Genomic DNA, 16,957 nt, shown 5'->3' with positions numbered 1-16,957 from the left:
TAATTCTGCACTTATAAATACACAGTAAAGGTCAATGATCTGGACACACCCTCTCACATATTCAGAGGAAGAGAGTTCTGATAGATAGATAGACAGATAGATAGATAGATAGATAGATAGATAGATAGATAGATAGATAGATAGATAGACAGACAGACAGACAGACAGACAGACAGACAGACAGACAGACAGACAGACAGATAGATAGATAGATAGATAGATAGATAGATGTAGCAATGTTCTGCTGATGGTGATGTTGAAAATTGTAAACATAAACGCCACTTAGGATTAAAAAGCCTTGGCTGTGGACAAAAGATAAAAAAAAACAACTTTTTTCATAATAAAGGCTTTTTCATTCTAAGATGAGTGCCATGGGTGTTAATATTTTCAGTTTTTGTTTTGGTACACAAGCTTTTAGATTATCAGCAAACATATTCAAACAGGTGGGTCCAAACTTTTGACTGGTACTGTATGTATCTACTATGATTTATAACATTTACCTAATCTGTGTACAAATTATACGTTTTATACAAAACTATATATGTTATACATGCATATGTGCACTGATATACAAACAGAGTATCAAGGAATTTGTTTTATTTAATGCATAAAGTCTGAAATATTACCATGTAATGTTATAATGTTATGATATCTGCACACTTTAATGCACAATTACTATTATATTTGCTGAATTTAACAAATTGGGGGGGTGAGGAATTCAAAATCTTCAAAAATGTTGACATATTTTATGTTTTTTTCCAGTGTGATAATAGAAATTGTGCATTAAAATTCTGTAAAACAATACAATGTTTAAGTGTGTTCTCTGTAGAGTTGCTCATCTCTTCAGACAGATCTTTTCAGCTGATTAGTAAGAAGCTATAAGACATGAAGAAGTGCTGGATGTGTCCAGGATGATGAACAGAGCTGTAGACGGTTCCTTAATGACCAAGAAACACGGAGAATGAAGTTAATCATTAATATTAAAATTAAAATGAATATCCAGAATGTCTGCTATTTGCAAAGTGGAGATCAACTCTCAGATAACTTGTCATGAAATTACTATAAATAAATAATTATAGTGTATCATTAATCATATCATAACTTCTTGATATCCACAATACTTGAAATATTTTGTAAAATATCACGAAATACCATCTGGAGTCAAGCTTACAGTATTTTGGTTTACACTGTGTGACTTAATGTACGTAAATATGTGTATGAGTCTAAAAGAACGCCCCCTCAGCAGCAGCTGATTTGATTTGATTGAGGATTGATCAGATAATCTGAATACTGGAAACTGTCATTTGTGTTTATTATAATATTACAGTTTTTTCTATGTAAACAAATGTGTTATATCCACTCAGGTTCTTCAAAGCTTTACACAGTACATTAATATACACATCAAAAAAAAGTCTAACACTCAAAAAATATGGTCCTTTTAGGGTTCTTTAGTTAAGAAAATGGTTCTATATGGGACCATGAACACTGAAAGAACCCTTTGCAAGCTTAAACAGTTCTCTGCATTGCATTATGGTTCTTCAGACTGATGGAGAATGTGTTGTAAATGGTTCTATACAGCAACAAAAAGCATTCTTGTATACAAGCTTAAAATTATGACAGGAGCAGAAACATTTTTGGTGCTGCATAGAACCACATACAACACATTCTAAATCAATCTGAGGAACAATTTCACCATGCAGAGAACCATGTAATTATACAAGGTACTTTGGTTGTTCATATTTCTATATAGAACCATTTTCTTTACTGAAGAACCCTTAAAGAACCACCTTTTTAAGAGTCTCCATTGAAACATTTAATGAAGGAACAAGGTTCAGAGTCACTAAAGCATTTTTAGGGTTCGGGTTCTTTAGCCCATAACTGTATTTTGTAAGACGGTTCTCCAGGGGTTCTTTGGTAAAGACAGTGGTTGTATATAGAACCGTGAACACAAGTTTCATGCTTGGGGTTCTTTGCATGGTGAAACGGCTCTTCACATTGTGTTATGTGTACTATATAGATCCTTTTTGAATATCATTATATACGGTTTCATGTAGCACCAAAAAGGGTTCTTCTAAAGTTATGATGTCAAACTTGTATACAATAGCAGAACCTTTTTTGGTGCTATATGGAACTGTATATAATGCATTCTCTATCAGTCGGAAGAGTCATATCACCATGCATAGAACCATTTACACATTCAGTTTGTTCTTTGAGTCTTCATGGTTCTACATAAAACCAATGTCTTTACTAAAGAACCCTTAAAGAACCGTCTAAAAAGTGTAAAATTAAAATTCGAGGGAAAAGTGATGTATTTACCTTTTTACTGGAGTTGATTTTTTGCTAAAAAGTAAATAAATTCATACACAAACATCAGATTTTATGATTAAAGAAGTAAGAAATTTCCATGTTTTTGTTGATTAAATAAGTCAACACATAAAATAAGAGACAATTCTGTACTTTTTATGCAGTAAGATGAAAAAAAAAATTCTGACATAATTTTTGTTCAGTGTTTCCCAAACTACACTGCACCAAATCCAGTTAATCGGGTCTGATAATGCTCTTTATAATGAAAAATGCAGGTGTTTACTGTTCGTGAAGTACTCGTGAATTCACAATATGCTCAGATAATAATAATAAGAAATTTTATTTGTGTAAAACACTTTTCATGACATCAATTCAAGGTGCTTTACAGAAAATAAACAAAACAAAATTCATAAAAACACATGCAAAAAGTGGAGTCATGAGGTTCTTCTTAAAAGACCCAGAGTCTAGAATAAAAAGGTTTTTTTTAATGGAAACAGGTTTTAGAGATAAAAAAGTAATATTAAAAATGACTAAGAATGAAACAAAAATTTATAAAAATACATCTAAAAAGAAAAGTGTTAAGATTTTAAAAGGAGATAAAGATCCTGAATTTTGAGGAGGCTCATGAAGCTCGTTCCACAGTCGTGGTACCAAAACATAACAGCTCGTTCACCTACGGAGCAGAACTTAGAATGTGGAACTACCAGCAGGTTTGAGGTTCCAGACCTCAGAAAAACTGTAGCAGAGTCTGAGGCAGGATTGCTGGAGAACAGATGAATTAAATAAATAAATGATAAAATATATCAAATTTAAATAAACCAAAAAAAAAAAAATATATATATATATATATATATATATATATATATATATATATATATATATATATATATATATATATATATATATGTTTATAAACCAAAAATAAAAATGTTTGAATTCAATTAAAAAGCATGCTGAGACATATTGTGATGTAACTTATCACAGTAACAGTAAATATTGTCATATTTCCTGACTTCTGTGCACAATTATTTGTTGAATTTTAACATATTGGAAAGCATAAATTTTTACGTGAGCGTGTGCTACCAGTGAGTGTGATACCATTGAGCGTGTGCTTCCAGTGAGCGTGTGCCACCATTGAGCGTGTGCTACCATTGAGCGTGTGCTACCAGTGAGCATGTGCTATCAGTGAGCGTGTGATACCATTGAGCGTGTGCTATCAGTGAGCGTGTGCTCTCAGTGAGCGTGATCCCAGTGAGCATGTGATACCAGTGAGCGTGTGCTACCATTGAGCGTGTGCTACCATTGAGCGTGTGCTACAATTGAGTGTGTGTGCTCTCAGTGAGCGTGTCATACCAGTGAGCAAGTGAGACCAGTGAGCGTGTGCTACCATTGAGCGTGTGCTACCATTGAGCGTGTGCTATCAGTGAGCATGTGATACCAGTGAGCGTGTGCTACCATTGAGCGTGTGCTACCATTAAGCGTGTGCTATCAGTGAGCGTGTGATACCAGTGAGTGTGTGATACCAGTGAGCGTGTGCTACCATTGAGCGTGTGCTACCATTGAGTCTGTGCTCTCAGTGAGCGTATGATACCAGTGAGCGTGTGCTACCATTGAGCGTGTGCTACCATTGAGCGTGTGCTATCAGTGAGCGTGTGCTCTCAATGAGCGTGTGATACCATTGAGCGTGTGCTATCAGTGAGCGTGTGCTACCAGTGAGCATGTGATACCAGTGAGCGTGTGCTACCATTGAGCGTGTGCTACCATTGAGCGTGTGCTATCAGTGAGCGTGTGCTACCAGTGAGCATGTGATACCAGTGAGCGTGTGCTACCATTGAGCGTGTGCTACCATTGAGTCTGTGCTCTCAGTGAGCGTGTGATACCAGTGAGCGTGTGCTACCATTGAGCGTGTGCTATCAGTGAGCGTGTGCTCTCAATGAGCGTGTGATACCATTGAGCGTGTGCTATCAGTGAGCGTGTGCTACCAGTGAGCATGTGATACCAGTGAGCGTGTGCTACCATTGAGCGTGTGCTACCATTGAGCGTGTGCTACCATTGAGCGTGTGCTCTCAGTGAGCGTGTGATACCAGTGAGCGTGTGCTATCAGTGAGCGTGTGCTATCAGTGAGCGTGTGATACCAGTGAGTGTGTGCTATCAGTGAGCATGTGATACCAGTGAGCGTGTGCTACCATTGAGCGTGTGCTACCATTGAGCGTGTGCTACCATTGAGCGTGTACTTTCAGTGAGCGTGTGCTATCAGTGAGCGTGTGCTATCAGTGAGCGTGTGATACCAGTGAGTGTGTGCTATCAGTGAGCATGTGATACCAGTGAGCGTGTGCTACCATTGAGCGTGTGCTACCATTGAGTCTGTGCTCTCAGTGAGCGTGTGATACCAGTGAGCGTGTGCTACCATTGAGCGTGTGCTACCATTGAGTCTGTGCTCTCAGTGAGCGTGTGCTACCATTGAGCGTGTGCTACCATTGAGCGTGTGCTACCATTGAGTCTGTGCTCTCAGTGAGCGTGTGATACCAGTGAGCGTGTGCTACCATTGAGTCTGTGCTCTCAGTGAGCGTGTGCTACCAGTGAGCGTGTGCTACCATTGAGCGTGTGCTACCATTGAGTCTGTGCTCTCAGTGAGCGTGTGATACCAGTGAGCGTGTGCTATCAGTGAGCGTGTGCTATCAGTGAGCGTGTGATACCAGTGAGTGTGTGCTATCAGTGAGCATGTGATACCAGTGAGCGTGTGCTACCATTGAGCGTGTGCTACCATTGAGCGTGTGCTACCATTGAGCGTGTACTTTCAGTGAGCGTGTGCTATCAGTGAGCGTGTGCTATCAGTGAGCGTGTGATACCAGTGAGTGTGTGCTATCAGTGAGCATGTGATACCAGTGAGCGTGTGCTACCATTGAGCGTGTGCTACCATTGAGTCTGTGCTCTCAGTGAGCGTGTGATACCAGTGAGCGTGTGCTACCATTGAGCGTGTGCTACCATTGAGTCTGTGCTCTCAGTGAGCGTGTGCTACCATTGAGCGTGTGCTACCATTGAGCGTGTGCTACCATTGAGTCTGTGCTCTCAGTGAGCGTGTGATACCAGTGAGCGTGTGCTACCATTGAGTCTGTGCTCTCAGTGAGCGTGTGCTACCAGTGAGCGTGTGCTACCATTGAGCGTGTGCTACCAGTGAGCGTGTGCTACCAGTGAGCGTGTGCTACCATTGAGCGTGTGCTACCAGTGAGCGTGTGATACCAGGGCCGTTATAAAAAGCTGCTCCATCACCAGACGCTCAGGAGCGCTCACTGCTCTCTGAAACAGGGGAGATTAATGGAGGAGAAAACGTCCGGCGGAGCCCCTCATTCAGCGCGTTACCGCAGAATTCAGCTCTTCTAAAAGAACTAAAGTGACCCTGCAGCGGCCAGCGGGTCATTAAGGACACCTTCACAGAATATTTACAATCAGAAAGACTTTCTCTGTGGAAACCGGTTCACTGGATCATTACTGATTAACCCTTAGAATCTCAATACTGGTCAATATCAATTTGAATTTGATGAAAAGGTCATGTGATGTTTGTTTCCCTTTTTTGGGACTAAATGAATGAAATAAATAATTATATATATATATATATATATATATATATATATATATATATATATATGCTGTATATAGGCAGTACAATTATAATTTTTACACAATTTCTATTTAGTTATTGATTTCATATTGGAAAATAGTGAAACACACATACACACACACACACACTAACTGTGTTTTCTGTAGAGGATGTAATCATGTATTTTCATTTAGAAAATCAACAAAAATATGGAATTTTTGAAATTTTAAATTTGACCACAAACTTTTGTTGGTTTATATCAAGAAACGAAACGTGAAATCAGCCTTGAAGTGCAATGTACCACTTAGACCCATCAAAAAAGTTCAGGTGAACTGAAGGCTTTGGAGTTTCTGTCCTCTTAATCGCAGCTCCTGATTTTTTTATTTTAACTTCATCGAATAATCTTTTACTGCCAGCACCGCACTACATTTCCCAGCTCCAGTCAGAATGCATGTAGCCTGTTTCAGTAGTGGGTGAGGGACATCAGGCTGGCAGAAGACCATTGCACCAGCCTACGTCCATCAAAACATTCACTTCCACTTTTTAATACATGATTTTTATGCATCGCACCGTCCGGCATTGCAGTGATGAAGTGATGCAGTTCAGTGCTAGAAAGCTTTAAATCTCAGGACTCGATTCTCACAAACCACTTCATGATCCGTCATTCGCAGCAGTCACGTCTCATTTGCAGCATCAGCGCAGTTTGCAAAGTTTAACATGTTGGGAAAAAAATTCTTTGGCCACATTTTTAATTGTGCTGTTATTAAAGCGTCGCCACAATTGGCATATATATATATATATATATATATATATATATATATTTATTTATTTATTTATTGATTGTTCTTTGATGTCCATATGAGTACAGTTTTGTTTTGCAGGAAAAAAAAACATTTTCTCCACATTTTTCTTTTATGAATTAATTACATAACTTACAGAAGAAATATGTTTTGTAATTGTCTTTAAATATCATTGGAAAAAAATCACAGTAAAGCCTTTGGACATCTAAGGGTTAAACGTGGGTCCAGAACTCCTTTAGCTCAGTTCTTCGTGTCCCAGTCTTTCCCAAGATGCTCTTATCTAAGCGTTCAAGCATAGAGAGCTAGTTAAGACCCGGCTAATTCTGCCACCCCCCCCCCCCCCCCCCATCCCCTGCCCTTCTTAACAGAACTTTCCGGGGTTTGTTCGCAGCTTCCTCAAGAGGAAAGCCTCGCTCTGTCTCTCCTTCCCTTGAGGCTGGTGTTGACTTTCTGTCCTCAATAGGCATTGAAATCAGGCTAATGCTAGCACTTTTCCAAGCATTTCAGTGACCACACCCTGGTGTCGCTTCCATTTGGGCGTCTTATCAGCTGCTCTGTTTGCATGATAACAGCGGCAGAGCGGCTTTCTGTCCGAGCGGGCGTAACGGGCGTTTCCATCCCGACTCCCATTGTAAACGAACCAGTGTTGACTCAGCGCTGACTCGGTGTTGAGTGGCAGCACGTTTCCGAACACCGCCTGCTGGTGGTCATTAACCTTTAGGGTTAATTTGTGTTTAATTCAAAGCAGCTCAAAGCATGTTTCCATATCCACCCTGCATTGTTCAGTCGGCGCAGGTGAAAAAGTCCAACCGAACATGCATGTGTGATTTACAGTTAGCATGCCGACGGCCATCCGGGGAGAATGGCAGCTGGAGCTGCTTCTGCAGATCAGCTTTTAACAGGTCCAGCACTGATGTAGCTGCATTCAGGCGTTCCATTCTGATTCGTCTTCAAGCGACAGCTCGGCCGAATATCACACACATGCCCCCTCCTCACTCTGAGGGCTGCTTCTTTAGTGTTCGCACTGGAGCTATGAGACTATACTTGGTTACACTTTACTGTAGGTCAGTGTTTATAAGGCTACATAACAATTACATCAACCTTATACAGCTGACATAAACCCCTGATACCCCAGGTAAGGTATTATGACACCTGATGTCAAGAAAAACCCATCACTGGACCCTCACTGGAAGCAGCTCTTATGATGACTAAAAAAGCATTTATAGATGCTTATGCAGGCTTATGTCAGCTAAAAGGCTTATGCAGCCTTATAAACTGTTACCGAAAACCTTTTTAAGCTGCACGCCTTAAATCATCACAGTGTCAAGCTGGTAAAGGACTGGTTTGGTAAAAATCAAATATACCCCAGACCAGCCTCCAAATTTTGCTTTTTAGCTTAGCATTCAGTAGCTTACATTCCTAACAAACACTTGAAGTCAATAGTCACCCAAATCTTTTCTGTAAATATATATATGGCAGCAGCGCCGAACAGACGTTAAAGCCTGTAAAAAACGGCTCATCTCACCTTTTTCTCCTCCGTCTGGCTCTAATGACGAAGCTGAGGGCTGATCAGAGTTAATGATCTTCTCAGCGAAGCTCGTTCTGCTCGTTAGTTTGTGCTGATGATGCAGTGATTCAGTCACGTGACGTTACTGAGTAGGAGGAGCTCATGAGGTCATTTCAGGAGCAGGTTCATCACATTAATCACAGATTTGAGTCTCTTACCTAAACGAGTCCAAGCAAAAAATCGGATTTGAGCATCGAGGCTTGTTATGTGAAGGTAGCTTTAAGGAACCCAAGATCAACAGGTAATTGGAGGCACCATGTTGCCAAAGTCCTTATAGGAAAGTCTGTTCACTCTGCAGTCATATTTGTGACACCACAGGGCAGTTATTTCCAGTCATACAAGACCAGACTGCTCCCTCAGTGAATGAGGTGAGACCAAAATACTCCAAACTGAAGGTCAAATCACTGTTTTAATTACAGATTTGAAATCACTGGTAAATCTGACAAAACAGTTTGTAGCGTTTGGCTTAATAACACACAAAAACATGTTTTCTGCTTGCACAGATCTCCAAAACGATAACACGCCACAAAATCCTTGATGCTTCTTCACTGGTGGCATAACCAGCTAGATGACTGGCTCTTGTTCTTGAAGGGCGGGACCTATTTTTTCCACAAACAGATGCCGTGTTTGGTGTTACGTGCTTCTCCATTCATATTTATTGGTGATCTTTGCCGCCTTTTGAGCGCCTTTTGTCTCTGGTGTTCCCCTCAAATGCAGTTATATTTGCCACTGTCAGTGTTCCAAATGATTAGTTGACAGCCAGCTAGTTTTCCACCATATTGAACTGTAAACTCTGTCGGATAACTGTGCTACAGCACACCCCACAAGATTCAAGATTTGGGTGACTATTGACTTCTACACTCTTTGAAAGGTGTAAAGAAAACTGTTCTATGTAGAAACATGAGCACTCAAAGATTTGCATGATGATGTGGTTCTTTAGTGAAACTTTAGCTCATGTTTATAGATCACAGTGAGTCATACAGACTCACATAATCAGGACTATTAGAGATGCTGAACACCTGCACATGCTTTGAGGTGAGTGTTTGATGATTAGGCCTGCAGTTAGCACCATGCCCCAGAAAACTGAAGAAGCAAACTTCAGACACCAAACCTCTCTTATCTGACCTGCTACACCTGGACTAAGAGGTAAAACAGTGTAAATTAGATTTTTGACCAAACTGTTGTTTCATTATGGGGTAAGTTCTCCTGCCCTGCCTGTCCTTCACCTTCACCCCAGGAAGTGCAGCTCACTGGCTGAGCTCTCAGGTGCCGAGTGCTGAGAGGTGTGAGCCAGCGGGCAGACAGGGGGCACTGTGGGACGTCTGAATGCTGTAACGTTCATTCATCATCCTCGTTTGGCCTCTTTTTTGCCTCCTGTGGCTGAATGAGTTTGCATGTCTGATTTGGCCAGTTTTTTAACCTGAGAACGTTTTGCATGTGTTTGCACATCATTTTAGTGGAGAACGTTCCTGACGTTTCACTTTTTTTTTTGTTGTTTTTCTCCCCGAACCTTTTCCTTATCTACCTATTACCCTTGTTCTCTCTCTGTCTCTCTCACCCTTCCTTCTGACTGCTGTACACCTTCTGTCTTTTCTTTTTCCTTCTTTCAACTCTCTTATTAACCTCTCACCCCTCTTTCTCTCCAACCCCTCTTTCTGTCTATCCGTCTATCTGTGGCCGCTGTTCCTGCATTTCTTGTCTCATCAGGCTGCGCAGTGTGAAGATGGAGCAGAGGAAGTTGAACGATCAGGCGAACACGCTCGTCGATCTAGCCAAGGTGAGTGTGCGGTGTCCAAAGCTCTTAGGCAATTGCTGAGACCACGTGATGTATACAAATACAGTATATACCCAAAAAAATGTCAACTTCCCTCCTAATGAATAAGTTCAGGTGTTTTAGCCACACCCATCGCTAACAGGTGCACAAAATCAAGCACACAGCCTTGCAGCATCCATAAAGGAACACTGGCCGTAGAATGAGTCAAAGTGAAGAGCTCTGTGACTTTAAACATGGCTCTGTCATAGGTTGCCGCCTCTGAAACAAGTCAGTTAGTGAGATTTCTAATCTGCTAGATCTGCCCCAGACAACCGTAAGTACTGTTATAGTGAAATTGAAGCATCTAAGTGCAACAACAGCTCAGCCACGAAGTGGTAGACCACACCAACTCACAGAGTGGGTTCTGAAGCATGTAAAAATTGTTCCAAGAGTTTTAAGCTGAACATCTGCACAAGCACTGAGCATCAGGACCTTCATGAAATGGGTTTCCATGGCTGAGCAGCTGCACACAAGCCTAGGATCACTATGTGCAATGCCTAGTGTCGGCTGGAGTGGTGTAAAGCGCCACCACTGGACTCTGGATCAGTGGAACCGTGTTCTCTGTAGTCATGATTCTTCTCTATCTGTCAGTCTGATGATGAATCTGGGTTTGATGGATGTCAGGAGAATGTTAGCTACCAACATTCAGAGCCAACAGTAAAGTTTAATGGAGGAGAGACGATGGCTGGGGCTGTTTTTCAGGGTTTGGGACCTTTGCTACCAGTTTTAAGCTGAACAAGTACCTTGTTGGGTCTCCATGGCTGAGCAGCTGCACACAAACCTAAGATCACTATGTGCAATGCCTAGTGTCGGCTGGAGTGGTGTAAAGCGCCACCACTGGACTCTGGAGCTCCAGGAGAACACTACCTACTGGAATGCAGAGCGAACAGTAGAGTTTGGTGGAGGACAGATGATGGGCTGAGCTGTTTTTGAGGGTTTGGGCTCTCAGTTCTCTGAAGGGTGATGTTAAAGCTACAGCACAAAGACATTTTACTGTTATTGTAGTTCTTTTAAATGTGCCACTTATGTTAGGAAAAGTAAACATCGTGACGGTGCAAATTGAGAGTATTATATTTTTGAGCTGATTCTTTTCCTCCGCAGACGCAGAATGTTATGTATGACCTGGTGTCAGAGCTGCAGGAGCGCAGTGAGGAGCTGGACAAGCGGATTGGTCAGCTGGAGGAAAAACTGGACTCCATTACCTCCAGCCTGCAGGCTCTGCCTGGCCTGCTGTCCCAAGCCATACTGCAGCAGCAGCACCACCTGCTGGACGGGCTGATTCAGCACGGCCTGACGCTGACACGGCCATCGTCACAGGCCTCCGAGCGCTCCTGGAGTTCGTCCGTCCGCCGACGGAGGTCGCCGTCCACCGCCCCGCACACGTCCTCCGACAGCGGCTAGCCCGCTCACACGCACACGTGCATACACATACGCTCACTCACTTTCACTCACTTCTCTGCCATCCCTGACTAACACTGCTAAATAAACGACTTTTAGTACTAAAAACTTCAAAAAAACCAACGATGACTTCGACACACTGGAAAAAATAAACTAACAAACGTAATGAGTTAACAGTTCATGGTAGACATATGGTTTACGTTTAGCCATTGTATGGCTGTTTAAAGTTAGCTTTTTTGTAAAGCCCTTGTATAGTTACGGACTGGATCCAGGGTGCTGGGGGGGAAATCGGAAACCATCGCCGGAGAGAAAGCGATGTTTCTCTCGCTGGAGGAAAAGAGCGGAGGACGACCGGATGAGGAGAACGACTTCCCGACTAAATTCAAACACATCCAAACGGGCTAACACAGGGGCCTTTGGGAGCTCTGAACTCGAGCTAATATCCACCAAAAAAAACAAACGAATGCGTGTTAGAAATGCAGGATATGACAACGTAACTACAAAACACGACCTGGTCACATCAACGGATATCCAAAAATGCTTAACTGTGTTACCAAACATTGAGAAAAAACCTGTATGTGCTCAATGGAAATGTTGCTGCCAGTGTAATTTTTTGCACGAGTTTTAATTTCAATTCTGAGGCTGATAGACGAGTAATAGTTTACAAAAATGGCCCCACTTATGAAGCATGTTTGGCGTCAAAAATTTTTTAAAAACAAATCACTGTGTGTGCAAGTTTTATGTACCAATTTTTTTTATTTGTTTTCCTCTTTTCGGTTGCTGTTGTTATTCCATAGCTGCTTTGTTTGTGTGTTTGTTTGGAGAAAAAACATTCCTCTTTTTGTCCTTTTATTTTCTACAAAGTGAACGCAAGTGCCCAAAATCGAATTTTGCATTGTAACGTTTAGAGGATTTCGGAAGCCAGAAACCGACGTGGTGCGGTAAACGTGGCAAACATGGTAAACAATGTGGTCAGTATGGTGAACAGGTTGTTTATTTTGGGTTGTTTAACAGAGGCCTGTGATACAAACAAGAGACATTTCTCGGTAAACCATCCTCGCCTTTAATCAGAGCTTCCAAGGGTCCTTCACAGCTGCTTCAGTTCAGACTTTCTGCAGGACAGGCCGAAGGTTTGACCGGTGGATTTCGGACCAGACGAAAGGAAGAACACCCCACCCCTTGCATGTTTCAATGCAAATGATGATGGAGCTAACCTATGGGATGGCTTTATGTTAATTTTTTCCTTTCTCTTCTTTTTTTTTCATTTTTTACAAAGATTCTTTTTTATTATTTACCTAGAATTTTTATAGCTTGTAGAGGATCTACTATAATATTACTACAGAGTGGCAGCATAGTTGAATTCATGCATTCCTAGATCAAAGACCAAAAAAACCACCAGTAAACAAAACAATTACAGAAAAAGAAAGAGACTAATTGCTCATTTGGATATCAATGCCATCATAGATCACATGACAAATTAATCGATTAGGTTCCCAGCTCTGTATCTGAGACTAAACTATCAAAGATGTGGTTGTTTTTATGGGTTTCAAAGAAAAAAACGAGGAAAGAAAAAAAACGAATAACAAACTGCCTTTACCGTGTGTCTTCGGCCTTGTTGACCAACCTGTAGCAGATGAACTTGATGCTGGGCTCCAATATAAAGAAATAAATCCACAAATCCAGAACCCGAGTCTTTTTATTGAGTTAGAACACCAGCAGCACTCAAAAAGGAACGTTCAGCCGGCTCGAGTGTTCACCGTGTTGTTAAAGGATTAAAAGAAAAGGGTTCTTTGCGTGCTGCCAAAGGAGAACCACTTCTGCTTTCCTAAACGCACTTTCAGTGGACGGAACCATTTTTGTCAATGAGATGTTGCGAGTTTGAACGTTTAAAGAACCTCAACAAAATGTGTAGGTTTTAGAAAGAACCTGTGCGTTCAAACTTTATATTAAGCCAAGGTTCCTTTAACATATAGAAAGGTTCACATAATGTAAAAGTTCTAGGAAGAACCCATAATAAAGGTCATAGAACTTTTTTTTTTTTTTTTTTTTGAAAACGTCAGAATGTTACTCTCTTTAAAAACACAGGCCTGGCTGTATGGTTCTGGACAAAACCCTCTCGTTTGTAGAGAACCTATGTTGAATTCTTTTAAACTTTAAAAGAATCACATTCACACGTCTCATTTGTGAAAAAGGGTTATTAAAGAACTGAGTGAGACAAAACCAGTTCCTGTTTGGTTCCATGTGGAACCTTTATACTTAAGACTTGGTTTAAATAGAAACAATGACTGGGTTTAAGTCATTTATCGTTTAGCAGTCGCAGCCCTTTTAGTGTGTAGATTTAATGTGTACATTTCTGAGGAACCAGAAGTAACTGGACAGCTGGTATCATTAGCTCATGCACAAGAGCCAACAAAAGGTGTGAAAGTACAGAATGTTCAGCTTTAAGTTGAGAATATTTATATTAATATCATGGAAATCATAAACCTTGCAGGGGACTTTTAGTAATTAGAGATAAATGACATAGTTTGTAATAAACTTTATTTTCAATTTGTGACTGAAGAGAATGGCCTACATGTCTCGGAATGCTGGGGATCTTCCCAGCGGATGTTCCTCCAGGTCTCCAGATGTTTCCTGCTTGATTCAGGGGCTTTTTGCCTTAACTCTAAACTTCAGTAAGTGAAATTGTGCACAATGGGGTTCATGTTGGAAATTTGTTTTAACAGTAAAGAATATTCAGTTTCTTGGTAATGTAAAGCTTTGTCAGCTGATATTTGAGATATTTATATATTATTTACATATTATATTTGGTAATGCAGGTCCATCATCAATAAAGATCACTGATTCAGTCCTATTACCAGTTAAGACCAGAGATCCAGTTCCATAATCAATAAAGACCAGTGATTGTGTTTCATCATTAGTAAAGACCAATGATCAAGTTCCATCATCAGTAAAGACCAGTGATCCAGTTCCATCATCAGTAAAGACCAGTCATCCAGTTCCATTATCAGTAAAGACCAGTCATCCAGTTCCATTATCAGTAAAGACCAGTCATCCAGTTCCATCATCAGTAAAGACCAGTGATTGTGTTTCATCATTAGTAAAGACCAGTGATCCAGTTCCATCATCAGTAAAGACCAGTCATCCAGTTCCATCATCAGTAAAGACCAGTCATCCAGTTCCATTATCAGTAAAGACCAGTCATCCAGTTCCATTATCAGTAAAGACCAGTCATCCAGTTCCATCATCAGTAAAGACCAGTCATCCAGTTCCATTATCAGTAAAGATCAGTCATCCAGTTCCATCATCAGTAAAGACCAGTGATCCAGTTTCATCATCAGTAAAGACCAGTCATCCAGTTCCATTATCAGTAAAGACCAGTCATCCAGTTTCATCATCAGGAAAGACCAGTCATCCAGTTCCATTATCAGTAAAGACCAGTCATCCAGTTCAATCATCAGTAAAGACCAGTGATCCAGTTCCATCATCAGTAAAGACCAGTCATCCAGTTCCATTATCAGTAAAGACCAGTCATCCAGTTCCATTATCAGTAAAGACCAGTCATCCAGTTCCATCATCAGTAAAGACCAGTCATCCAGTTTCATCATCAGTAAAGACCAGTCATCCAGTTCCATCATCAGTAAAGACCAGTCATCCAGTTCCATTATCAGTAAAGACCAGTGATCCAGTTTCATCATCAGTAAAGACCTGTGATCCAGTCACATCATCAGTAAAGACCAGTCATCTAGTTCCATTATCAGTAAAGACCAGTGATCCAGTTCCATCATCAGTAAAGACCAGTCATCCAGTTCCATCATCAGTAAAGACCAGCCATCCAGTTCCATTATCAGTAAAGACCAGTGATCCAGTTCCATCATCAGTAAAGACCAGTCATCCAGTTCCATCATCAGTAAAGACCAGTCATCCAGTTCCATTATCAGTAAAGACCAGTGATCCAGTTCCATCATCAGTAAAGACCAGTGATCCAGTCACATCATCAGTAAAGACCAGTGATCCAGTTCCATCATCAGTAAAGACCAGTGATCCAGTTCCATCATCAGTAAAGACCAGTCATCCAGTTCCATCATCAGTAAAGACCAGCCATCCAGTTCCATTATCAGTAAAGACCAGTGATCCAGTTCCATCATCAGTAAAGACCAGTCATCCAGTTCCATCATCAGTAAAGACCAGTCATCCAGTTCCATTATCAGTAAAGACCAGTGATCCAGTTCCATCATCAGTAAAGACCAGTGATCCAGTCACATCATCAGTAAAGACCAGTGATCCAGTTCCATCATCAGTAAAGACCAGTCATCCAATTCCATCATCAGTAAAGACCAGTCATCCAATTCCATCATCAGTAAAGACCAGTGATCCAGTTCCATCATCAGTAAAGACCAGTGATCCAGTTCCATTATCAGTAAAAACCTGTGATCCAGTTCCATCATCATTGAAAACCAGTGATCCAGTTCCATCATCAGTAAAGACCAGTGATCCAGTCACATCATCAGTAAAGACCAGTGATCCAGTCACATCATCAGTAAAGGCCAGTGATCCAGTCACATCATCAGTAAAGACCAGTGATCCAGGTCCATCATCAGTAAAGACCAGTGATCCAGTTCCATCATCATTAAAAACCTGTGATCCAGTTCCATCATCATTAAAAACCAGTGATCCAGTTCCATCATCATTAAAAACCAGTGATCCAGTCACATCATCATTAAAAACCAGTGATCCAGTCACATCATCAGTAAAAACTTGTAAAAGAGGTCTAGCCATATATGATAACTGGTCACTATCTCCACCATGTTTCACAGTTGAGGCGCTTGTGTTTTTCTTTATTTTTCCTCTTTATGTCACTCTGTTGCAGGTTCTCGAATGTGCTTAAGACTTGCAGAACACTACAAGCTTTTTCAGGTACTTTTTAAAGTGAAAATCTGTAGATTTAAAAAATATATATATCTACATTTATTTCACCTTGGAGAAAATTTAGATCAATTAAAAATCAAAGCTAGAATCTTTGTAAAATGGTCATTTTGCAACAATATGAGCACAATAGATACAAATATGACAGCAGACTATTTTACTGGTATATAAATGTGAAGATTAAAATGTCAGAAAATATATAAAACTGTTCTTTCTATGATGCCATAGAAGAAGCACTTTTTCATGAATGGTTCTTTGGAGAACCATGTTTCATAAAGACATTTCTGCAGGTGAATATCCTTTAAACAGGAAAGAGCCATTAAACTGGTAAAGATTACATTATGTCAATGTCTTTTGAACCAAAAAAAATCATCAGATGTGGTTCTTTCAGGAAGCAAAGAAGTTCCTCTATGACATCGCTCAAAGAACCCATTGTGACACTTCTTTTTTTAAAGACTGGAGCTTCTCGGTGGAAGAACGTTAACCTTCACCCACCCAGTTTGGTAGCAGTGTCTCAGAGCTATATAACTGGTGGAACTGGACCAAATATATAT

General features: G+C 40.7%; 1 protein-coding gene across 7 annotated transcripts in view; it reads left to right on the top strand.

Annotated features, from left to right (window-relative positions):
- Nucleotides 1-13,165, top strand: part of kcnn1b (potassium intermediate/small conductance calcium-activated channel, subfamily N, member 1b) — a 114,530-nt gene extending 101,365 nt beyond the window's left edge. For all 7 annotated transcript variants that reach the window (XM_017686154.2, XM_017686153.2, XM_037535777.1 and 4 more), the window contains 2 exons: nt 9,977-10,046; nt 11,184-13,165. In XM_017686154.2, coding sequence (XP_017541643.1) covers nt 9,977-10,046; nt 11,184-11,483 — 370 coding nt within the window. In that variant the 3' untranslated portion in view covers nt 11,484-13,165. The remainder of the gene's footprint in view (nt 1-9,976; nt 10,047-11,183) is intronic.
- The last annotated feature ends 3,792 nt before the right edge of the window (nt 13,166-16,957 follow it).

Source organism: Pygocentrus nattereri, chromosome 28, assembly GCF_015220715.1.
Source record: "Pygocentrus nattereri isolate fPygNat1 chromosome 28, fPygNat1.pri, whole genome shotgun sequence".
NCBI classification, from domain to species: domain Eukaryota; kingdom Metazoa; phylum Chordata; class Actinopteri; order Characiformes; family Serrasalmidae; genus Pygocentrus; species Pygocentrus nattereri.
The sequence above is the reverse complement of the archived record's forward strand: the minus strand, read 5'-3'. Positions and strand labels throughout refer to the sequence as shown.